The following is a 25,977-nucleotide window of genomic DNA, read 5'->3' on the forward strand; positions in this document are numbered from 1 at the left end:
CAGAAATTTGCTTCATTTACTAAATCTATATCATTCTTTGATTGTTAATGTCAGTTTAGCTCTGATGCTAGTTATCTAGTTGAATAAATTATTTTCTTTAATACATTGTAATGAAATTTTGTGTTCCAGCCAAATCGAAGAAATACGTTTGTGATCAGCAGACATGTGAGTCTGGTCAAGAATGTGTTAATGATCAACTCATTACAGATGGTTTCTTTTGTAAGGATCCCAGTAAGTAGCAACATGTCTATCAGATCTCAAGAAAATTACAACAAAAGGGCTAAAATTGAATAAACTCACATTTTTTTCAAAACATTTTGATTCATCTATGATTCAGCAGATCAATAAAAGTAAATATGTCCTCATTATTTATTAATTGGGTAAATCAATCATATTATCATCATAAAGGTTTGAACCAACCAGCCTTGACTGTTTACCTTGGCTAAGGAGAACGTGGCACTCATTATTACTTTTTTTAGGTATTTTAGTTGTGTTTACAGAATACAAAATGTGATTCATATTTCTTTACGTTGATTCCTTTTTCCAGTTGTTCTTTCTTTTTTTACATTTCTTTCAACACACATTCCAATCACATTATATATTGCACACTGACTGTAACAGCCGTATAAAAAATGTCCATTGAAAATTCATATTTATAGTGTTGAGTTATTTTGTTTTGTGGTTCAATAGTTTTAAAAAAAAGATCTTACATTTCATGCTTAAGTTATTCATTCATTGCAGAGTTATCATTAAAATCAGTTTCTCCAGCCCAATTAAAAAATTACATTCTTCTCCAAAATTTAAACTCAACACTTTCAGAAAAGCATCAGAATGCTTGATTACTGAGACAGCATTGCCTTTAAGATAGAATACTTAATTACTGAGACAGCATTGCCTTTAAGATAGATTACTTAATTACTGAGATAGAATTGCCTTTAAGATTGAATACTTGACAACAAATTTTTTCTCATACCTTGCTTTAACATGACTGTTATATTTTTTTTATCTCCATGGAGACCACATAGACTTTTCTTTAGCATTGGCTCTAACCAATCTATTTTTTTTAAGCCCATCCATTTTATTCCACCAGACTTAACTGACAAACTCCATATGTCTTAGGTCTAAGCCTCACTTGTGTTTTCCTTTTAAACATTTTTTCTTTAAATTCTCTACAATGTATACAATTATTCAGAGAACTTATAAAGTCATTTTCTAATGCAGTTCCCTACAGACGCTCCACAAGTGTGGTGATTGGTTGTAATCTGTCTGAGTTTGGTTGTTGTAAAGACCAAAAAACTCCTGCCACAGGACCCAACCATCATGGATGTCCAAAAAATTGTTTGGTTAGTAGTATCAAGTAATTTTGAAACTTGTACAATTTTTTTAAAAATTAAAAGTATTCTTATCTTATATATTACAGACGTTGCTTCAAAAACGAAGATAATTGCATCCAACGCCTTTCATGTATTGATTTAGTGATGCATGTTAATCAATGTCTTAAACTCTGCTAAGTTGTTGGATGCTAAGGCTGAAATTCAAGAACAATTCAAGCTTTTAAAAGTAAAGGTTACAGAAAACTGCTGGGCATCAGACACCAGGAAAAAAGACAAATGAGTTTGTAATTTTACTAGTCAACACTCTGGCTGGCTAAAAGGAGGAACTCTCAATACTGTGAAGATGAAAGCTGAGCTGGTTCAGTCATATTGAAAGACGTGACTTATCGTCAAGTCATCCTTCAAGGTACAGTGGAGGGAGCATGAAGAAATGGTCGTCCAAAGAAAAGTTGGCTGGACAATGTGAAAGAATTGACCATCCCCTCTCCTGATATCCTACTAGGAACAGCTGCTGACTGGGAAAAGTAGAGGAATTTGTTTAAGCAAACTTTTACAGCACCCCCACAACCAAAGTCAAGGAACAGATGAGATGATAAGATATTATATTTTGTATGGTATTCTACCCTAAGGTCAGGGAACTTATGTTTTGTGTTAGCTGACTTTATACACTGTTTTCATCTTCCAGAACTCAAGATATGGCTGCTGTAAAGATGGCATCACACCAGCTGATGGACCCAACTCCCTGGGTTGTGAGGTGGATGGCTCAGGGGAAGTGCCCTGTGAGAAGACTGTCTATGGGTGCTGTGAGGATGGTTTAACCCCAGCTGAAGGTCCGAGGGGAAGAGGATGTGGAGACACTATTGACTCTGAAGACAGAGATCGTATAAGGATTACAACTCCTAAACCTATTAAAAAAACAGGTACAAATCTAGTACTATGTACAAATAGGTTTAAAAAAACAACACAACATATATGTCAAATCCACTCAAATCTCCTCAAGTAGAGGTCTGGCTACTTATGTTCTGTTTTTTTTTTTTTTCCACAAGAAGCTTACTGTCTTTTTATTAACTTTTATTTACTCATAAATGCAGTCACCTAATGTGAATGGTGTGATAGATTTAGCCACATATATGTATAGCCTTTCTAAGACATCAAAATGGTGAAAATTCTCCCTCTATATTCCATAAGGTTTTTGTTTTACACAACTACATTTACAATACTTATATATCTATTGGTTTTTTTTCTTGGTTAAGGGGTTAGCATATGTTATTTATAGCATTTTAAAAGTCATGTTGCATGAGAGCTAATTCTGGATGAATGACTTCAAATTTTTTTGTACTTGTAAGCAACAGTTTATGAGATTATCATGTAACTGTCACATTTACTTCTCCCTAAAAATTCTGGGTATCCTTTGCAGCTATGGTGTATTTATTCAGGAAAATATGTTGTTAATTCCTTCTTATTTAGGGTAAATATCTTTAAACTTTAGAACTTACTATGTGGAGGAATATAAATGTGTAACCCCTATGGCTCTTGTGGACACTATTTTAATCTGCTGTTAATTGTCCATATCTCTTCTTCTTTATTTAGCCAACTTCTTAATGCTGAACAGTAGACTCTTTTGTAGTCTTGTGTCTATTGTGCTGTTTTTCTCAGCTGTGTTGCACTGCTGGTTATTAAATTAGACTATTCTGATAATTGGATTCTTCTAAGTCTGTTTTGGTTTTTTTATACACACTTCCCTCTATTTTTTTTTAAGATTTCAGTCAAGTATGTGCCTTGCTATTTAGTTGTTGTTTTTTTTTAATTACTGCATAACAATGCCACCTATCCACTTGCATTTTTAAACAGAATGGTCTCTGGTTGACCAGTAGTAAACAGACAAGATTCACAACTATTTCATAGACTGGTAGCTTAATTAACACTTCTTCTCACTTTGCCAGAGAAATGCTCTGCTGAGGTGAACCGCAGAAGGTGTAAAGACTATGTCCTCAAGTATAGGTACAACACAGAAAAGCAAGCGTGTGAATACTACTGGTGGGGCGGCTGTGAGGACAACGGAAATGTTTTTGACACCAAAGAGCACTGTGAGGCCACTTGCAAACATAAAGAAGTGGTCACAGAAGTTGTGGATCTTGGTAAGAATTTAACATTTATCAAATTTAATTATAAATGAACTATTATAATTCTGAATGTATTTCATTAAAACATAAGATAATATGATAAACAAGCAAAATAAAAAATATAATTTAAAAAAAAAAAAAAAAAAAAGCTTATCTAAGGTGAAGCAATTGAAGCTCTAATTGATTAACCAATTGTTAATTTATTGGTGGATTCATGTATTGTCATCGGCAATGAATAATAGTTCAAAATTTAAACTTAATCAGAGAATGGGAAGTTAAAATAAAATCATGCAAAATTTGTACCAACAGACAGACGAATGAAGTGAGTTAATATAATTTGTAAAAAATTTTTAAAAACTTAAAATATAACTTTTTTTTAACCAGTAGTGAGAATGCAGTAATAATAATCATTAATGGGAAAATCGTTATTTAAGATCCCTCAATTCATCTTATATGCTTTGTTACTGCTTATTCTGCCTATATAGTCAGAATAACAAGTTGGAACATTCTAAACAAGTTTAAAGTTTCTTATTAAATGTTTAATGGGAGTTGATCTTGCTCAAATATTTGCTAGTCATTCTAGAGTGATAGTTCTTGGAAAAAAGAAAATCTCTTCTTTTTATTTTTCTTTAGCTTATAACTTGGTTGCATGAGAGAGTTAGCCATTCATAATGTTTTGGGAGGTTCATAGAGATATTTTATTTTGAATTGTAGCTGAGTTCAACCAATCTCTAGCTAATGTAAATACCTAACAATTTTGCTCTTTATCCTGGTTTTGTTGGGGAGCCAGTGTAATTCATCCAGCAATGGCATAAAGTGTTAAAACTTTCTTTTCCAAAAAAAAATAATTCATGCAGCACTGTAGCTTAACTTGTGACCATAAGTATCTATAGATTTATAGTAGTTGTTTACTGTCGATAACATGATAATCATAGAATCTCCTTGGAAAAAACTTTGTATTGCAATCTAAATAAATCTTACTCTTTGTAGCTAATTTATACATATTAAAAAAGTAGTTTACATTTAGTATAGTAACTATCCATACTATGATTATAGCAGTTACATCATAATTGTGTTGTTATGACTATTCTTACCATATTTTTAGTGAGAAGGCTCTGGCATATGCATGTGAATATTATTTTTGTAGATTGGCCAGCTCCTCTTTTTAATCTTTGCCAAGTAATTAAATGTTTTACTGTGAATCTAAACTTTATCAGTGTTCCTTTCTTCACATAGTGAGACCTCTTCTAGAGCACTTCATTAATTTCAGTAACAAAAATAAATCTTAAAAATACTAAAAAAAAATTCTAAACATAAGATTACAACAATTTTAGTTTGAAAAATTCTTGAGAGTCTTTATTCTCACTTCTCAGACATAGTTAGCATGTGTGACCTTCCTTTTGAGAGAGGTCCCTGCAGGGCTTACCTACAACGCTACTACTATAACCCTAAGGACCAGAAGTGCACCTCATTCATCTACGGAGGCTGCCAGGGAAATGAAAACAACTTTTACACCCTGGAGGCCTGCCAGAAAGAATGCATGAGTCAGACCATCAAACCTGAAGAAGAGACAAATTATAACCTTGTTGAGAATGAACCATTCCGATGTGAGTTTTATCATCAGATTCTCCATTAGGATTCTATTTGATACTTTATTTGTTCATGAGAATTTCTTTTGCATAATAGCTAACTCTTAAGGTGGTATCAAATGGAAAATAAAATCATTTTTCTATTTTAGAATGTAGTTTAATATTTTGATACATATCTGACCAAAAAGTGTAACACATTCTTGAGAAATCCACACAGAACTTTGTATTTGAAAAGGCATAGTTTCATGAAAGAAAAAACAATTATTACTCCCCATATCACTTGCACAATCTTTTCTGCAGAGTTCATGAACAAATATGTAGGCTTTATCTGAGTCATTACAGTCTCATTTACATCTACATTTTTGTCTGATCACTAAATCAAAGACAATTTGTAATTATTTAAAAAAAAAAAATAATTTTTGTTAGTTACAATGTTTACAATTATTTTCCTAATTAATCTAAAGATTTGTGGTATAAAATTTCTTTGTTTTTAACTTGGTTGAAACGCTGTAATTATAACCACTTTTTTAAAAGAGTTCAAGTTAGCTTTTATAGAAGGAGGTAATTTGTATACAAACACATGAGTAAAGTTATAGCATATTTAGCTGATTCATATAAACATTTAATCTCTCTAGACAAAAAACATTTTGTGTTCAAGAAGTAAAACCATTCACTCTTTGTGTAATGTTAACATTCTTGAAGTCTGGTTTAACATAATAATCCTTGATACAAATGGTAAACAGTAGCAGTCAATTTGCAAGAGGAGCAAACATCCAATTAATTTATGCCTAATAATTTTTTTTTTCTAGTAATATTTTTTCATATACTTTTTGTTTAGTTTTTTTTTTCTTTTAGGTTTATAACATTTCAGAATTTGTTAACATTCTTTAGCAACTATAAGATTATAGGTTACTAACATTTCATGATATGTTAATATTCTTCAGCAACTATAAACTTATTAAAATAATCTTTCATACACAACTAATAATTTATTACACTACCTTCTCACACAGTGATTATTTCTGGTGAATCTTCGCTTGCCCAGGGTGAAGAAATCAAGATCTCTTGTACAGCAACAGGGCCTAAGCATGTCAACATTAAATGGTATTACAACAACCTTCAGGCCACCAAAGTGCCCAATGCCCAACAGAAAGTCCATAACTCCAAGACTGCAAATGGTTATACTCAGGCTATCGACCTAATTATTCCCAATGCCCAGGTGACTAACTCAGGAATATACAGTTGTCGCAGCTACAGCGGGGTAGAAAAGAGGATAGATATCACTGTGAGACCCATTGGTAAGGAGAGTTAAACATGGATGTAGTTTTGTAAACTTCCACTTTCAGATCTTGTGATTTATAGAGCAAATGAGGTAAAGGTCATCTATTTCTATGGCCAGTGGTTCATGAAGGTGACATGTGGCCTTAACAATGACCAACCCCCTTTACTATCTTCCCTTAAAGTCAAGTACTACTCAATCACCAGGTCCCTGTAGTCAAGTTTTATTTATATATTAATGAAGCAAATGGTGTGAAGGCTAAATTTTTCAGATGCCAATGGTTAAAGATGGTGTCACATGACCAGCTCAAAATGAATTCTTACTTTTTTCTAAAACATTAGGTACCTTTTAGAGTTTGGTATGTCCTTAAATCTTGAATTGCCAAATCTCTCTATTTAGTCAGATAAATGTGACTTCGAAAGAAAATTCGTTCAGATTTTATATAATGCTCCACAAATGATTATTAAAATGAGTTTATTATTCATTAATGCTTTGTGTAGGGTATTTTTACTGTAGATACCTAAATGACACAGATTGATCAAGTGGCTACATCTGTTCATTTGGTCCTGATTAATCCTCCTTCCTACCAGATTGTGATCTCTGCTGGTTTAGTTCCTATTGTAATATTTTTGTTGGTGTCAGAAAGTTTAGCAACTCATAGAAAAATACCTTTTTGAAATAATAAGGAATATTACAAATTTTAGTGTATTTTTCTGTTAAATGTGAAGTTGTATATGATTACTAGGTTGTTCTTAAGTAAACCATCCAACTATTTTATTCACAATACAATTTGGGAAAAGTAAATTAATTATCTATGGTTGTTTGATTGAGAACATTATTTTTGTCTCATGGTTTACATGACTTTTCCTTTTTCAACTTCACCTTATGGAATAATCAAGGGAGACTTACAAACATTCAGTAACATGATGGGATTGAGCTTCAGAGGGTTATTCTAATGTATTAATTTAATGTAATGATGAGAAATTGTAGTAAAGGTTATACTGCATTTATTATAATTTACATATTGTAAAAATAAACAATATAGATATAAATGACTATATGAGGTTTTTTTTTTACATGTTGATATAGTTCCAAATATTTTTTTTATCTGTTATCTATATAGCTTCACTTATAATATTTGTTTCTTTATTTTGTTTCATTTACCACAAACAGCTTCCAGTACACCTCAAGTACCAGTGAATACAGAGAATGAATGTGAGTGAAAACTTAGGTTATTTCTCTTACAATAACATTTATAATTTTTTTTTTTAAATTAATCCTTGAAGATTTTTCTTTCTAATATGGTTAAATACATTTACTTAGTAGGAATCAAATCTAGACTCAAGTAATTACCTCATGTGCTCATTTCAAAGCCTATTTGTTTTTAAGTAAAATTTAACAGCTATTGACAGCTATTGTGCAGAGCATCTGAATATTCATTATAGTTTTATTGAGTAATTATTTATTTATTGTTAGATTCTACTAGATCATAATCTACTTGATAATAGTGTATTATCAAAAGTTTTAGACATGATTAAATTAGTCATTGAGGCTAAAATTAATTACTTAACATAATTATTTGCACACTTATTAAATAGATGAGTGACATGCAGGCAGCTGCTTGCTATTGAGTTGAAGCCTGCCAACAGTCCATTTGTTATAGCTAGGTAGAAAGATAGAAGTCATCTGTAAGTGTGTTTACAGTGTTTATACTAGCTCCTGTACTTTCTATCTTGCTCCAAATATCACATTCATTGTGTATGAGTGTCACATGGACCGTGATTATTATTTGTTAGTATTTTGTGGTATCGACTGATAATTTTAACTCAGTTCAAGTACCACTATAGTTTTTAAATTACCTGTCTGAAAAGCAAATAAAACTCAGGTAGAAGTATTAATGACAAAAAGGGCCCCATTTTGATCCCTGAATAATTGTTTGTGTATTAAATGTGTTTAAATAATTTCATTTGTTGAAATAATTTGGAAAATATCTTAGATATCATACTTTGATTATAATCACACATTAAAATTAAAACATTCACACAATAAAATCTGAATTGTTTTTCACACCAGTTTTTTAGAGTTTACAAGACAGCTTCATCCCGTTCTAGACCAGTATAAGCCATCTTCTCCAGTTTGGATTCATTTTATTTTGTATCCATGTTTTAAGTTTTCTAAAATGCTGAAACAAATGATGCAGGCTGTATCTTAAGACAACTCAACCTTAAAACAAAAAGTATTCCCTATGAAACCAATCATCTTTTGAATGAAATTCCTCTCAGAATCAAATGATTCTTTTTTCTAATATGATTGCATCATATTGCAACATAATAATAATAAGGCTTGTCTTTGAGTCCAAAGATTAATGAGGAATGTAGTATTTTCCTTGGCTAAGCAGCCCCAGCTGTGACCTACCTATTTTGCCCCATCCAGGACAAGCATAATCATTGTCCACCAGTGGCCGATTAAGATTTTCTTTTTGCCATCTACCTCTGTCCTTGGCAGCGTATTTTATTTTGGTTTCAAATCTGTATTCTGCGGCCCTTGTAAGTGACCTCCAGCTGTCTTGTTCTGAAGCCGAATGCAACATAGTCTAATGCTAATCTACACTAAATATGTTTTTTGTATTAATAACCACAACATTTTTTTGTTAATAGTACTTCTCAGTGGTGACACAGTCGTGGAGGCAGGTTCAATTTACAGCCTTTCTTGCCGAGCCTATGGTCCAGAAAGGCCTTCTGGGATAGATTGGTTCATCAATGGCAGGGAAATTTTGCCAGAAGCTGGCAAGATCTCTATAAACACTTACCCAGATAGTAGAACCAGGAATGCTATAATAAGTGAGCTAACTATCAACAACATACAGTTCAAACATGAAGGCACTTACTTCTGTAAAAGTAAACCTTTTGGCCTAATCAAAAAACTTAAGATCACTGTCAGGCCTCAATCAGGTAAGTTGCTTTTGTTTGACATTCTATTTTTGTTGAATAATAAGAAAACTAGAACTAAATTTTTAAATATTTTCTGCTCATGTAAAACAGTAAAATACTAAGAAACTAATGTTGGAGATATATCTTATAGTGCACTAAGAAGGCTAAAGCTTGAAAGATATGCCACACAAAAGCAACTTAAAATAAAAACAAGCAAAATTTTAACAAAACAATCCTTTTAAAAAAAAAACAACAAAGCTAATCAAAAGGGGAAGAACCCTGTCCTTAAAACTATATCTACCAATAATGTTCAAGCTATTTCCCTTATTTTATATCAAACAAAATAATTTATTACCAATATTTAATAGACTATTTGAGTATTTTGTTTATTAATTTATGATTTTAAATGAATAAATAATTGTTTAAAGTATCAACTTGATTATTATTTATTATTATTATAGCTTTTATATAGCGCTACTTTCATGCTTATAGCAGGCTCAGAGCACTTTGGTCCAATCTCATTTGTGGACCGGTGGGGGGGATGGGGTATCTAGGAGTTGGTTTTCCGTGCTGCCTTTAGGCGCTCAGTAAACACAACTCTGCCCGAGTCGGGTGTTCAACCTCGAGCCCCCTTCTAGGTAGCCAAGCCAAGCAAAGTTCAAGCGTACTTAGCCTCTCGACCATATCTGTGTATACTGATACTATACTGAAGTATTATTTTCCTATTGTTGTTATTAAACAAAATAATATATTACTAGTAATTAATTGTCTAATTGGTAACTTTTTAAAAATGTATTTATGTTTTATCTATGTCGATGAATAATTGTGAAAAGTTTCAGCTTGATCCGAGATAGGGTGTGGGAGAAATAACGTGTACATACTTTTTACCAGACAGACAGACAGAGTTGATATAAGCTTTGTAAAAGTATATGCTTTATGCTTTTAAAATTTGGATTTAAGTAATGTGCATTCAGTTGTAAAAGGACTAAACAAAAGCTTCATATGTTCACTTTGAAACTTTATTTATTTGTGTGGCTTAAAGAATTAAGAAGGGCAGTCATTCGTATTAGATTTTTTAATATATGTATTCAGCAGATTTAAGTCAGTAATTGTTTATTACACAAAGCCTATTACCTCATAGTATAACTGTGAGTAGGCTACTCTTTTGTTACTGCAACGCCTCACTGTTAGTCTTTCTGCAAATACTGCACAACATGACACAACCAACTCAAGAACTAGGCAACTCTAGCCCTTCAATAACATGATCATTTATTGTCTTATAAATCAACAGTCAATACTGTACCAATACTGTACCAGTGGCAACATGATAAGCTGACTGTATAAATGCTTCACTGAGAATAACTCTACTGCTATACTAAACTCTACTAGCCTCTCTGTGTCATACTGGATTTGTGCTGGATTCTCAAATACAATAAAAATTCCAGTACTTTCTAGATTATCACATGACCATATGATGAGTGAATTGCATTTGGAGTGTTCAGATCACTGTATTTTCCTGAAGAGTCACCCATCGTCACTTGTCACAGATGGTCGCTTGCTGTACATTGGCATGTATCATCTGTGTTTACTGACTACATACACAGGAACCTCTTTCTGTGTCATCAGCACAGTTATAACATTAAGTTAAAACATAAAACAGGTGAACACTTGTTCATCTGCTAAATAAATGGTACATTAGGGAAAAAGAAACTTTAATTGCTTTTAAGTTCATGTAAACTGTAGGTTGAGTTTTACAATCATTCATAGATTTGAATGAAAAATATGAATTATGAGATAAGAAAGAAAGAATTTTATGGTTTGTACAGGTCAGATCCTCATATTGTTTTTAAAAGTCTTTATTAAAAAAAAATTACAATGAATGAAATCCTACAAATGGTATATATTGTTATTAATCATATTTGTGACTTATTGAGTTAAGGCTAGATTTTTAGAACCCCTGTACATTTTAGCCTAATTTTCATTCAATATGATGGGTTTGATAGTGTTGACAGCTTCTTGTACGAAATGGAAGAGAGACGAGAGAGGTTTCAGTTTTGGGTGGGTAACTATCTGTCCCATTCATTGGTAATAGGACTTTGTATTCTACTTACATACGTTATGAGTTGTTGATGAAATACAATATATTGACTGCATATATGGGTTGATTCTTTTAAAATTGTTAGCTTGTTGTAAGAACAAAGTACCAATCAACTAATGACTGGATTGAGGTAAGCTAACTCACCAGCAATCTAGTCCCTAAACAGACACACCCATACAACCACCCTAAAACAACATATATTGAGGCAGTTTGTGGCATGTAAATGTTTCAATATTTATTTATTTATAGGTCCTGTACAACCTGAGATTACAGAAACTGGAGGGGAATCCAACTCAACTGAGAGAGCTGGTAAATTTGTATTTTTAGAATAAAAATAACAAGGTATCAGGGTGTTTAAATAAAACTGATTCTCTTTTAGAACATGTCTCTCTGAAGATTAGTAGCATCAGAAATATTATTCATCTTTTAACTAATTCTGATTTTTTACTGCCTCTACAGTGGTCTGTAGACTAGACCAGGCTGTTGGGAATTGCCGGGCCTCTATTCAGCGCTGGCATTATGACCACAGAGAGGGACGCTGCAAGCAGTTTATGTATGGAGGCTGTGGTGGAAACAACAACAACTTCCTAACGCTTGAGAGATGTGACACTTTCTGCAGTGCTGAAGGTAGAACCACTCGTACACATTGTATTTACTTGAGATCATGAAGCATTGAACTTTTAAAAATAAAATCAAACTTCCAAATACTCATTTTTTTTCTACCCAGAAATTTGCTTGAAGCTAAAAGTAGTTGGCAAGTGTAGAGCAGCCATACCCAGATTCTATTTTGATTACCAAGCGGGTAGATGTAGGGAATTCATCTATGGTGGTTGTGATGCCAACTTGAACAACTTTGAGAATTACGATGCATGTGATAGAAGGTGTGCTCAGTACAAGAGAAGAGTTGTGGGAACTGAGGTTGTAGTCGTGGTACCAACTAGGCCAGCAGTAGCTCAGGATGTTTGCAAGCTGCCTTATGATAAGGTTTGTTTTTTTCTATCAAACAAAATAAAAAAAAAAATAAATGTATCTTAGTGTGGAGTTTACTTTACATTGCTACATTCAGAAGAAGAAAAAAAATACACTAAGAAAGAAAAGAATGAGAAGGTACATGGGGGGGGGGGGGGGGTGTTAAGATTCAATGGAATTAAGTAAGTTTTCCTTTTAGAATAATGTTATGATTGTTTTGATCTGTTGTGTGTTATCTTACTTATCTCCCTTCACTTGTTTCATGTTTTCTTTAATATGTTTGAATTATTGGTCTATCTTACTACATGTTTGTCTTATAGTCCAATGGTCTCTTTGTTTTGATGAAAGTTTCTGTTAGCTGCAACAGAGTTTCCCCATTTAAATTGCTTTAAACTTGCCTAGAAGCAATTTAAAAATTATTGATATGTTCAGGCCTGTTCACTATTTCAGGCAGATTTATATGCCTACACATAAGTCCAGACATAACTATACGTCCATGAAGATTTAAATGTCCTGACTTAACTATTTGTCCATGAAGATTTAAATGTCCTGACTTAACTATATATCCAGGCAGATTTATTTTGTAATTGTCATTTTCCTTGCTTAAGTACTTATGATTGTGTGCCACAAATTTATCACTACTCAACTAAGGTCAAAGGTGGCCATACTTGCTAAAACATACATATAATATAAAGTTAAAGCTCATCAGAAAAAAAAAGAATGTTTATATATGGCCAGACTGAATCCAATAAAGGTCATCCATGTAAGGCATCCAATACATTATTTAATGATTGTCATGCGATAGATTGTATAAGACATTAGACTTTTTAAGACACTTAGTAGAAATTTGATCTAGGGTTCACCTAGTGGCTGGTTTATTTATTTGTGATAGATAGACTCACACCACTGAATCATTGGCTGGTTTATTTATTTGTGATAGATAGACTCACACCACTGAATCATTGGCTGGTTTATTTATTTGTGATAGATAGACTCACACCACTGAATCATTGGCTGGTTTATTTATTTGTGAGAGATAGACTCACACCACTGAATCATTGGCTGGTTTATTTATTTGTGAGAGATAGACTCACACCACTGAATCATTGGCTGGTTTATTTATTTGTGAGAGATAGACTCACACCACTGAATCATTGGCTGGTTTATTTATTTGTGAGAGATAGACTCACACCACTGAATCATTGGCTGGTTTATTTATTTGTGAGAGATAGACTCACTCCACTGAATCATTGGCTGGTTTATTTATTTGTGAGAGATAGACTCACTCCACTGAATCATTGGCTGGTTTATTTATTTGTGAGAGATAGACTCACTCCACTGAATCATTGGCTGGTTTATTTATTTGTGAGAGATAGACTCACACCACTGAATCATTGGCTGGTTTATTTATTTGTGAGAGATAGACTCACACCACTGAATCATTGGCTGGTTTATTTATTTGTGAGAGATAGACTCACACCACTGAATCATTGACTGGTTTATTTATTTGTGAGAGATAGACTCACACCACTGAATCATTGGCTGGTTTATTTATTTGTGAGAGATAGACTCACACCACTGAATCATTGGCTGGTTTATTTATTTGTGAGAGATAGACTCACACCACTGAATCATTGGCTGGTTTATTTATTTGTGAGAGATAGACTCACACCACTGAATCATTGACTGGTTTATTTATTTGTGAGAGATAGACTCACACCACTGAATCATTGGCTGGTTTATTTATTTGTGAGAGATAGACTCACACCACTGAATCATTGGCTGGTTTATTTATTTGTGAGAGATAGACTCACACCACTGAATCATTGGCTGGTTTATTTATTTGTGAGAGATAGACTCACACCACTGAATCATTGGCTGGTTTATTTATTTGTGAGAGATAGACTCACACCACTGAATCATTGGCTGGTTTATTTATTTGTGAGAGATAGACTCACACCACTGAATCATTGGCTGGTTTATTTATTTGTGAGAGATAGACTCACACCACTGAATCATTGGCTGGTTTATTTATTTGTGATAGATAGACTCACACCACTGAATCATTGGCTGGTTTATTTATTTGTGAGAGATAGACTCACACCCACTGAATCATTGGCTGGTTTATTTATTTGTGATAGATAGACTCACTCCAACTGAATCATTGGCTGGTTTATTTATTTGTGATAGATAGACTCACTCCAACTGAATCATTGGCTGGTTTATTTATTTGTGATAGATAGACTCACTCCAACTGAATCATTGGCTGGTTTATTTATTTGTGAGAGATAGACTCACTCCAACTGAATCATTGGCTGGTTTATTTATTTGTGAGAGATAGACTCACACCACTGAATCATTGGCTGGTTTATTTATTTGTGAGAGATAGACTCACACCAACTGAATCATTGGCTGGTTTATTTATTTGTGATAGATAGACTCACTCCACTGAATCATTGGCTGGTTTATTTATTTGTGATAGATAGACTCACTCCAACTGAATCATTGGCTGGTTTATTTATTTGTGAGAGATAGACTCACACCACTGAATCATTGGCTGGTTTATTTATTTGTGAGAGATAGACTCACACCACTGAATCATTGGCTGGTTTATTTATTTGTGAGAGATAGACTCACACCACTGAATCATTGGCTGGTTTATTTATTTGTGAGAGATAGACTCACACCACTGAATCATTGGCTGGTTTATTTATTTGTGATAGATAGACTCACACCACTGAATCATTGGCTGGTTTATTTATTTGTGAGAGATAGACTCACACCCACTGAATCATTGGCTGGTTTATTTATTTGTGATAGATAGACTCACTCCAACTGAATCATTGGCTGGTTTATTTATTTGTGATAGATAGACTCACTCCAACTGAATCATTGGCTGGTTTATTTATTTGTGATAGATAGACTCACTCCAACTGAATCATTGGCTGGTTTATTTATTTGTGAGAGATAGACTCACTCCAACTGAATCATTGGCTGGTTTATTTATTTGTGAGAGATAGACTCACACCACTGAATCATTGGCTGGTTTATTTATTTGTGAGAGATAGACTCACACCAACTGAATCATTGGCTGGTTTATTTATTTGTGATAGATAGACTCACTCCACTGAATCATTGGCTGGTTTATTTATTTGTGATAGATAGACTCACTCCAACTGAATCATTGGCTGGTTTATTTATTTGTGAGAGATAGACTCACTCCAACTGAATCATTGGCTGGTTTATTTATTTGTGAGAGATAGACTCACACCACTGAATCATTGGCTGGTTTATTTATTTGTGAGAGATAGACTCACTCCACTGAATCATTGGCTGGTTTATTTATTTGTGAGAGATAGACTCACACCACTGAATCATTGACTGGTTTATTTATTTGTGAGAGATAGACTCACTCCAATTGAATCATTGACTGGTTTATTTATTTGTGAGAGATAGACTCACACCACTGAATCATTGGCTGGTTTATTTATTTGTGAGAGATAGACTCACACCACTGAATCATTGACTGGTTTATTTATTTGTGAGAGATAGACTCACTCCAACTGAATCATTGACTGGTTTATTTATTTGTGAGAGATAGACTCACACCACTGAATCATTGACTGGTTTATTTATTTGTGAGAGATAGACTCACACCACTGAATCATTGACTGGTTTATTTATTTGTGAGAGATATACTCACACCACTGAATCATTGACTGGTTTATTTATTTGTGAGAGATAGACTCACACCACTGAATCATTGACTGGTTTATTTATTTGTGAGAGATAGACTCACACCACTGAATCATTGACTGGTTTATTTATTTGTGAGAGATAGACTCACACCAACTGAATCATTGGCTGGTTTATTTATTTGTGATAGATAGACTCACTCCACTGAATCATTGGCTGGTTTATTTATTTGTGAGAGATAGACTCACACCAACTGAATCATTGGCTGGTTTATTTATTTGTGAGAGATAGACTCACACCACTGAATCATTGGCTGGTTTATTTATTTGTGAGAGATAGACTCACACCAACTGAATCATTGGCTGGTTTATTTATTTGTGAGAGATAGACTCACACCAACTGAATCATTGGCTGGTTTATTTATTTGTGATAGATAGACTCACTCCACTGAATCATTGGCTGGTTTATTTATTTGTGATAGATAGACTCACTCCACTGAATCATTGGCTGGTTTATTTATTTGTGAGAGATAGACTCACACCAACTGAATCATTGGCTGGTTTATTTATTTGTGAGAGATAGACTCACACCACTGAATCATTGGCTGGTTTATTTATTTGTGAGAGATAGACTCACTCCACTGAATCATTGGCTGGTTTATTTATTTGTGAGAGATAGACTCACACCACTGAATCATTGACTGGTTTATTTATTTGTGAGAGATAGACTCACTCCAACTGAATCATTGACTGGTTTATTTATTTGTGAGAGATAGACTCACACCACTGAATCATTGACTGGTTTATTTATTTGTGAGAGATAGACTCACACCACTGAATCATTGACTGATTTATTTATTTGTGAGAGATAGACTCACACCACTGAATCATTGACTGGTTTATTTATTTGTGAGAGATAGACTCACACCAACTGAATCATTGGCTGGTTTATTTATTTGTGATAGATAGACTCACTCCACTGAATCATTGGCTGGTTTATTTATTTGTGAGAGATAGACTCACTCCACTGAATCATTGGCTGGTTTATTTATTTGTGAGAGATAGACTCACACCAACTGAATCATTGGCTGGTTTATTTATTTGTGAGAGATAGACTCACACCAACTGAATCATTGGCTGGTTTATTTATTTGTGAGAGATAGACTCACTCCACTGAATCATTGGCTGGTTTATTTATTTGTGAGAGATAGACTCACTCCACTGAATCATTGGCTGGTTTATTTATTTGTAAGAGATAGACTCACACCACTGAATCATTGGCTGGTTTATTTATTTGTGAGAGATAGACTCACACCAACTGAATCATTGGCTGGTTTATTTATTTGTGAGAGATAGACTCACACCACTGAATCATTGGCTGGTTTATTTATTTGTGAGAGATAGACTCACTCCACTGAATCATTGGCTGGTTTATTTATTTGTGAGAGATAGACTCACACCAACTGAATCATTGGCTGGTTTATTTATTTGTGAGAGATAGACTCACACCAACTGAATCATTGGCTGGTTTATTTATTTGTGAGAGATAGACTCACTCCACTGAATCATTAGCTGGTTTATTTATTTGTGAGAGATAGACTCACTCCACTGAATCATTGGCTGGTTTATTTATTTGTGAGAGATAGACTCACACCACTGAATCATTGGCTGGTTTATTTATTTGTGAGAGATAGACTCACACCAACTGAATCATTGGCTGGTTTATTTATTTGTGAGAGATAGACTCACACCAACTGAATCATTGGCTGGTTTATTTATTTGTGAGAGATAGACTCACACCACTGAATCATTGGCTGGTTTATTTATTTGTGAGAGATAGACTCACTCCACTGAATCATTGGCTGGTTTATTTATTTGTGAGAGATAGACTCACACCAACTGAATCATTGGCTGGTTTATTTATTTGTGAGAGATAGACTCACACCACTGAATCATTGGCTGGTTTATTTATTTGTGAGAGATAGACTCACTCCACTGAATCATTGGCTGGTTTATTTATTTGTGAGAGATAGACTCACACCAACTGAATCATTGGCTGGTTTATTTATTTGTGAGAGATAGACTCACACCAACTGAATCATTGGCTGGTTTATTTATTTGTGAGAGATAGACTCACACCAACTGAATCATTGGCTGGTTTATTTATTTGTGAGAGATAGACTCACACCAACTGAATCATTGGCTGGTTTATTTATTTGTGAGAGATAGACTCACACCAACTGAATCATTGGCTGGTTTATTTATTTGTGAGAGATAGACTCACACCAACTGAATCATTGGCTGGTTTATTTATTTGTGAGAGATAGACTCACACCAACTGAATCATTGGCTGGTTTATTTATTTGTGAGAGATAGACTCACACCACTGAATCATTGGCTGGTTTATTTATTTGTGAGAGATAGACTCACACCACTGAATCATTGGCTGGTTTATTTATTTGTGAGAGATAGACTCACACCACTGAATCATTGGCTGGTTTATTTATTTGTGAGAGATAGACTCACACCACTGAATCATTGGCTGGTTTATTTATTTGTGAGAGATAGACTCACACCACTGAATCATTGGCTGGTTTATTTATTTGTGAGAGATAGACTCACTCCACTGAATCATTGGCTGGTTTATTTATTTGTGAGAGATAGACTCACACCAACTGAATCATTGGCTGGTTTATTTATTTGTGAGAGATAGACTCACACCACTGAATCATTGGCTGGTTTATTTATTTGTGAGAGATAGACTCACTCCACTGAATCATTGGCTGGTTTATTTATTTGTGAGAGATAGACTCACACCACTGAATCATTGGCTGGTTTATTTATTTGTGAGAGATAGACTCACACCAACTGAATCATTGATTTTTTTTACTACAATTTTAAAAGATTGTGCAATACACTTGCAAGTTTAGAAAATTTAGCTCATAAACTTAGTCAGTCTATTGATTTCTTTTTTTTTTTATATATATATAAAAGAAAATCTTAAGATTTTGTTCAGAAGTTATCTTTTATGAATTTATGAAAATTGTTAAACTGTTCAAACTTTTAGGTCCATTAGGTCTTTAGGAAATACTTAATGATATATGAACTCTGTATTTTTTGTTTGTTTTCAGGGAAACTGTGGCGGCAACGATATTAAATGGTACTATGTTGAATCACGGGATAGATGCACTAGATTTTGGTACTCAGGATGTGGTGGCAATGGTAACAAGTTTGATACTCAGGAAGAATGTCTCATCAGATGTAGGCCAAGTGTCATGATACCAACCACAACAACTACCACTCCACAGCCCTACCTCACTGCCCCCCCAGGCTTAGACAAATGTAAGTAACACAGTAAGCATAATCATTGTAAGTTACATGTTTTGTTTTGAATTCTTTGCTTAGTATTATACTGAAGGATTGACTGAATTGAAAAAGATATTACAGAGTTTAATAGAATTTTTTTGATAGAATCTGATATAAAAAAAAATAAGAAATTGATTGGATTTCAGTTTTAATGAACAGTGTCGATTGTTTAAAAAATGTGGGATAATAAAAAAAAGTCAAATAATGCTTTGTGTCAGGTCATGCCTGTTTTTTTAATTTCCTTTTTATATAAAAAAATTAGATCATGCAATCATTTTACTTGTAATAATTACAATTTAAAGTTGCAAAAGTAAATTAGTTTTAAGTTTCAAGAAATAGATTTCAACTTATTATTCAGACATATATTGTAATTTAAGAGGTGTGACAAGCCAATCTGCCTAAAACTATAAATAATATTTGTTCATAGTGATGACAATGAATAATTCTCTCAGTCAGGTCTCACTTACTTTACCATAGCTCAAGTTAAAAGTGTGAAACTCTTCCTAAATACATTAATTGAAATATAACGAAATAATTGTTCAGATTTGTTCTTCAATATTTGAATAGAGCTTTTCTTTTTCAAAATCTCTCAAAGCTGCTTGTACTCAACCCAAGAATGCTGGTACATGTGATAAGTGGGTTTTGACTTGGTACTATGACATCACCAGACGTGTCTGTCACAGGTTCTACTATGGTGGCTGTGGTGGCAATTCTAACCGCTTCCCTGATAAAGCCTCATGTGAAAAGCTGTGCATTGCAGGTCAGACAAAAAAACTTATTCTCATAGACAATAACATCATGATGATTGCTCCTTGACACATTTAGCATTTAACTCTTTCTCTCCTAATTGATGATACCAACGTTGAGTTCTTCCTATCAAATCAAATTTTGGTTGTGTAAATTTAAATTTGTGTTGTGTAAAAATAGCATGCAATTCTCTTGAATTCTATACCAAATATAAATTTTCTTAGAAACAACTATAAAGGTATTGAAGTTTAATCATGACCGGACAGTGATATACAAATGAGCAAAATGAAGAATTCCATTGGAGCGTGGAAAATAATTATGGAGAGAGAGAGTTGATAGAGAGAGAGGAAGATGATGACTAGGATTAAAGTATCTATAGGGAGCTTGTGCAATGTTTGCCTGCAAAGTTATAATTGTCTCTTTAGATCTTCTAAATAGTCCTTAGAAAAGATATTAATGACCTTTAAATATGTTAATTGTGTTCTCAGAAAACTTTTTAAGTAAGCTGAAAAGCACAAAATCAAACTAAAGTAGTAGATTATCAAGTGGTGAATAGCTCTACTAATCTCTTATTTAAGGTGGTTTACTTTCTGCTTACTTTTGCTTTAGAAAAAAAAGTATCATTACAACCGAGTTGCCGTATATTTCTACCCAACTATTGGACTCATGGGAGGCACTGTGGCTGAGTGGTACAGCACTTGGCTTCTGAAGTGTGGGTCCCAGTTTTGAATCCTGGTGAAGACTGGAATCTTTGGGTACCTCTGAGTCCACCCAGCTCTAATGGATACCTTACATTAGTTGGGGGGAAAAGTAAAGGCGGTTGGTCATTAACCCGGCTACATGACACTCTCCTTAACTGTGTGCCACAGAAATCGATGACCTTAACATAATCTGCCCTATAGATCTAAAAGGTAAACTATTGAACTCACTGTAGAGAAAAACTGATTATTTAAGAAAGTAGGTCACTATATCATTGTACAGAGATGCAGGGAAGCTATACTTCAAAGGCTCTAGTTTAGGATCTTAGGTGCTGAGCATGATAATGCTGACATATGCAGTACAACACTTCTCTTTGGTATACTACCCTCTGGCGTCCACCATGTGGGCATATTGTATTTTTTTAAAAGTCTTGTCCTTTATATTAAAATCTGTTTTACTATCACAGAATCCAGACCAGAGACAACAACCATCAGGCCTTCACTATGTATTTATACAACTTTTGGTTGCTGTGAGGATGGCGTCACAACAGCCCTGGACCGGCTGAAATCTAATTGTTATGGTAATTCATATATAGTTCAAACTATAACAAGCCTACCTTTCATGGTTTATTGTTTTGTTAATTAGCCTGAACCAATGTTTCCTATCAATTTTAGCTTAAGACTTTTTTGTATCTTTCTCAGTTCATCCTTTTACTTACAAAGCAACATTAGACTCTTTATAGATAAGAACATTAGATTCTTTATAGATAAGAATATTAGACTCTTTATAGATAAGAATATTAGACTCTTAATAGATAAGAATATTAGATTCTTTATATATAACAATATTAGACTCTTTATAGATAAGAATATTAGATTCTTTATATATAACAATATTAGATTCTTTATATATAACAATATTAGATTCTATATATATAACAATATTAGATTCTATATATATATATAACAATATTACACTCTATATATAACAATTTTAGACTCTACATATATATATATAAATAATGGATTCTATATACAATATTTAGGTCACTCTTACAAGTAAATCTTGAATACCTTCACTGGATGATATGCTCAAAACATTGATATAATAATTCTATTAGAATTTCTTACAAAGAAATTGTGAAAGCTTTAAATTTTAAAATGTTGTTTAGTTGGAGCTTCCCTTTACCACTATCATGGAACAGTCTGGTAGGGACATCCCACTTTTCTAGACTTTGGACCTTTTTTTTTAACACTTGTGTTCTTCTTTGTCTCTTGACTGAAACATAATTGAGATTTCACATATAGACTTTTATAATTCATCAGTTGTAATTTTACCTTTTAGAAAAATACTTTTGCTTTGGTACTTACAAATTAATTTATATTTTCTATAATAAAAAAACATTTGTAGTACAAAAGAAATGGTTATAGAAAAGTCTTCTACAAAATTTTCAACAACATATTTCTTTGTTCAGCATTTCTTGATCTAGAATCTTGGATCAACCCTTTTATTAGGGATCCACTTAACATACTGGAACTTCTTTCCCCAAAAGTTGTAGCCAATAAAAATACTCTTATTTAATTCTTCTAAGACACTAGTTTATTAATGTCTTGAAATGGGATTTGTATCAAACAAAAAAGGCCACCCAAGACTAACTTACAGAGATTTCTGCTAGCGAGACATTAGAACCAGAGGCATTAACAAAAGTTTGTGGTAGGAGATATCCCAATACAAGACAGCATAGAGACAATTTGTGCGTGCTGGTATGAACAAATGAGACAAAGCGGCCTTAGTCAAGAGAAAGAAAAAAAAAGCTGCCCTAAAACAGATACATATACATACATGAACTGCTGCTCCAGAATTGGCTTGATCAGTCACACCAGATTCTGCCCCGTCTCAAGACGAAACCAAAACCAGTGACTCATCTGGGTGCATCCATTGTTTTTCGAGACAGAAGAAGCCATTTATAAAACAAACATTCTATTTTTGACCTAAGCAGACTTGTTCTGAATGATTAGAATTATGGACATCAGTTTTTGTTGATTCATCTCACATTCTTTTATAATAAGCAATGCCTTTAGTGCCAACTCTATATTCTAAATGGATTCACTTTTTCAGAGGCCAATGTTGTTGTACAACCCAGCGCAGACCAGAAAGTAGTGTTAGTAAATCCAGGGGCAGACGCAGTGCTGACATGTCGCTTGAGAGGTTCAGAAATACTGTGGTACAGAGATAGGTCAGCATTTTTTTTATCAGCTATAACATTTAAATGCATCATTATGCTGTATTAGGGTGATCCAGCTGTTTGACTGTTTGAATCTTGCTGACAATACAATTTTTACTAGGGACTGGAGGCTTACATTGATTTCTCTCACTCTAACAAATAGATGTATTGCCTGAACTAGGGAAAATAAAGATTTGATGTATCACACTTCATAACAGAATTGTTTTACAACACAGGTGAATGAACTTCCCATTAGATCCCGTAGGAAAATGTTTTTTAATCTCCATTTTAATTTTTAAATGATATGACTTTATGGTTAGGGTTAGAGGTTAAAGGTTTAGAATTAGAAAAAATAAAGTAAAGTTGCCTTTTCAGACTTAGTGATCAGTCCCACAGATGTAAAGTTTATCCATTTCTAAGACCAAGAGTTAAAGGAGAGTCTCATTAATTAAGAGATAATTTTATTAGTACAAAAAAAAAAATGGAAATTCAGAGGCGTAATAATTTATGAATTTTATAAGTTCAAACAACTGGAAATTCAGGGGCCTATTTAATAAATTTTATTAGTCCTAATAAATGAAAAGATGCCTAATTAATGACCGTCTTTTCAATTGAACATAAAGTACTCAGAACAGTAGTTGGCTATTGAGATTTCTGATGAGATGTTAGTTGTTGTTGATAATGTGTATGCATGCTGTTATGGAGTGTATGTGTGTGTGTTTCTATAGTGATGGTGGGAATAGGTTAGGATTGGTTGTGAATGATGCAACATAGGTGGCATTGTCATCATGTGGTCTTAAAAATGACAACTCCAGAACGTGAGACTGAAAGGTTGTGTTGTTGTAGTGAGTTAGATTTTGTTAAGAAATATTATTTCTAAAGTCTAGTACATTTTTTTTATTTCATATCAATTGATTTTGTCTATATTCTAAATAAGGTTTTACTTAGCCAAACCCACCTTGACCTGCAATATATGTGGACAGAAGTGTCTTTCCAAACTAAGGATCAACAGCCACATGAAAAAGTTTTTGAGAAGATGAACCATAGTTGTTCTATCACTGAAGGAGACCAATAATAATATACTTAGTATTGTTCACAAAGATATATTAGGCCTACAACAGTTTAGTTTTCTAACAGCAGTTTGGTGCTACTAGTCAACGACCAAAGGGGAAATAGTTTTGTTAGAAACTGAAACAGTATAGTAGTTTTTTTTTATACAGCAAAACTAAGTTCCTGAAACTTAAAGATACTTTGTGGAGATCAGTTTCAGAGACTAGTGACATATTGATGTGTTTAGAACCTACCCTTGTTAGCATCTAATCCTAAATGTAATTTAAATGTAAAGAAATTCTGGAAGTCCTTTGGTTAATCTTTTTATCACAAACTATTTTCATATTGCTTAGGAAAATGATTCCTTATATTCTGATCCTATCTTTTAATTATTTTGTCTAGCTTCTTAGTGTCCAACACACGTAAGACCGAAATCCTTAACAATGGTAGCCTTATACTTCGAAAGGTTACAGATGATGTTGCAGGGATCTACTCATGCAGAGTACAAGACAGAAACAATGTCCCTAGAGTGGAAAGGTTTAAAGTTGAAATTAGTGGTAATATGCAGCTCTCTATACTTGCTACATAACTTTGGTTTATTTTTTAGTTTTCTGTTGTTGTTGTTTTTGTTTTGTTTTTTTGTTTTGTTTTTTGGTTGTTTTTATTGTCTTTTAGTTCAACTTTAAAAATTGATAAAAAAACATTTGAAATCTTTCAAGTTAACTTTAATAGTCATAAAAAAATTTTAACAATTACAAAGCATAGATAAAGAATCTAATATTTTAATTGGATGTTCAAAATTAAAATTGGTCTTTATTTTTTTTTAGTTCCTGTAGACATATTACCTGGCCCAGCCTTAATGACTTTTAAGCCAGGAAGTAGGGCTTACTTGAACTGTGTAACAGTTGGCTACCCGCCTGCTAAAGTCTCATGGGAAAGAAGGGGCAAGCTGATAGCCAGCAATCATCACCATGTGGTGCATAGAAATGGAACCCTGGTCATCAATGATGTGAAAGCGGAGGATGCAGGAATATATTATTGTTTCGCTGACAATGGAATGACCACACGAAAGACAAAGTCTGTCTTGATCATGATTAAAGGTAATTTAAGACACATAGTGCTGCATTGATTTTCAAATTTGTTACAAATAATTTGATGCAGTTGTATACTGACACACTTTCACTCTGAACTTTTCCGGAAAAGTTTTCTATTGCCCACTCTCATGATAATAATAAAAGCTTCTCTTCCAATTGTATGCTTGCTTGTGTAATATATTGTCAAGACTCATTACAATGGTTCTGAGTTCCAGACTCCAATTTCCTGCCAGACTCCCATGCCCTCCCAGACTCTCATCCCCTGCCAGACTCCCATGCCCTCCCAGACTCTCATCCCCTGCCTGACTCTCATCCCCTGCCTGACTCTCATCCCCTGCCTGACTCCCATGCCCTCCCAGACTCCCATGCCCTGCCAGCTTTCAAGAGGTTTAAGCTAAGATGTCATTATATTAATTTCTGAAACTTACAAGTCAAAGTCTGAAGATTAAGGGAGAGAATAGCCTTACACATGGAGCATACTACAGTCATCTAACTTTTAGAAATTACTGCCCTTAGTTGAATAGTAGCAACATTTTTGGACCTACGATGGTGCTGTTGATAAATCACCTGTTAGGAAATTGTAACAATGCTTCTTTTACACCTAATTTGGCTGCTGCTTTTCTACATTGATTTTATATATGCTGCATGTCTAACTAATTATTTAACACATCTTCAAGATCTTCTTTCTCTCAAATCTCAAAGTTTTAGTCCAGTTATCTTCTTCACCAGGTCTTTCTGTAGAAAAGCTGCCTTACTTAAAAAAAATTTTTTTACAGATCT

At 33.6% G+C, this 25,977-nt stretch overlaps 1 protein-coding gene across 3 annotated transcripts in view; it reads left to right on the plus strand.

The window, feature by feature from the left end:
• The window catches only part of LOC106070395 (papilin-like), a 166,020-nt gene that overhangs the window by 135,752 nt on the left and 4,291 nt on the right, over positions 1-25,977 (plus strand). For all 3 annotated transcript variants that reach the window (XM_056023294.1, XM_056023295.1, XM_056023296.1), the window contains 17 exons: positions 130-231; positions 1,222-1,343; positions 2,020-2,254; positions 3,278-3,472; positions 4,831-5,064; positions 6,060-6,344; positions 7,499-7,540; positions 8,983-9,276; positions 11,603-11,662; positions 11,813-11,980; positions 12,081-12,337; positions 19,149-19,359; positions 19,979-20,143; positions 21,296-21,409; positions 22,948-23,065; positions 24,506-24,660; positions 24,931-25,203. In XM_056023294.1, coding sequence (XP_055879269.1) covers positions 130-231; positions 1,222-1,343; positions 2,020-2,254; positions 3,278-3,472; positions 4,831-5,064; positions 6,060-6,344; positions 7,499-7,540; positions 8,983-9,276; positions 11,603-11,662; positions 11,813-11,980; positions 12,081-12,337; positions 19,149-19,359; positions 19,979-20,143; positions 21,296-21,409; positions 22,948-23,065; positions 24,506-24,660; positions 24,931-25,203 — 3,030 coding nt within the window. The remainder of the gene's footprint in view (positions 1-129; positions 232-1,221; positions 1,344-2,019; positions 2,255-3,277; positions 3,473-4,830; positions 5,065-6,059; positions 6,345-7,498; positions 7,541-8,982; positions 9,277-11,602; positions 11,663-11,812; positions 11,981-12,080; positions 12,338-19,148; positions 19,360-19,978; positions 20,144-21,295; positions 21,410-22,947; positions 23,066-24,505; positions 24,661-24,930; positions 25,204-25,977) is intronic.

The sequence above is a fragment of the Biomphalaria glabrata genome, chromosome 3, assembly GCF_947242115.1.
Source record: "Biomphalaria glabrata chromosome 3, xgBioGlab47.1, whole genome shotgun sequence".
NCBI lineage: Eukaryota > Metazoa > Mollusca > Gastropoda > Planorbidae > Biomphalaria > Biomphalaria glabrata.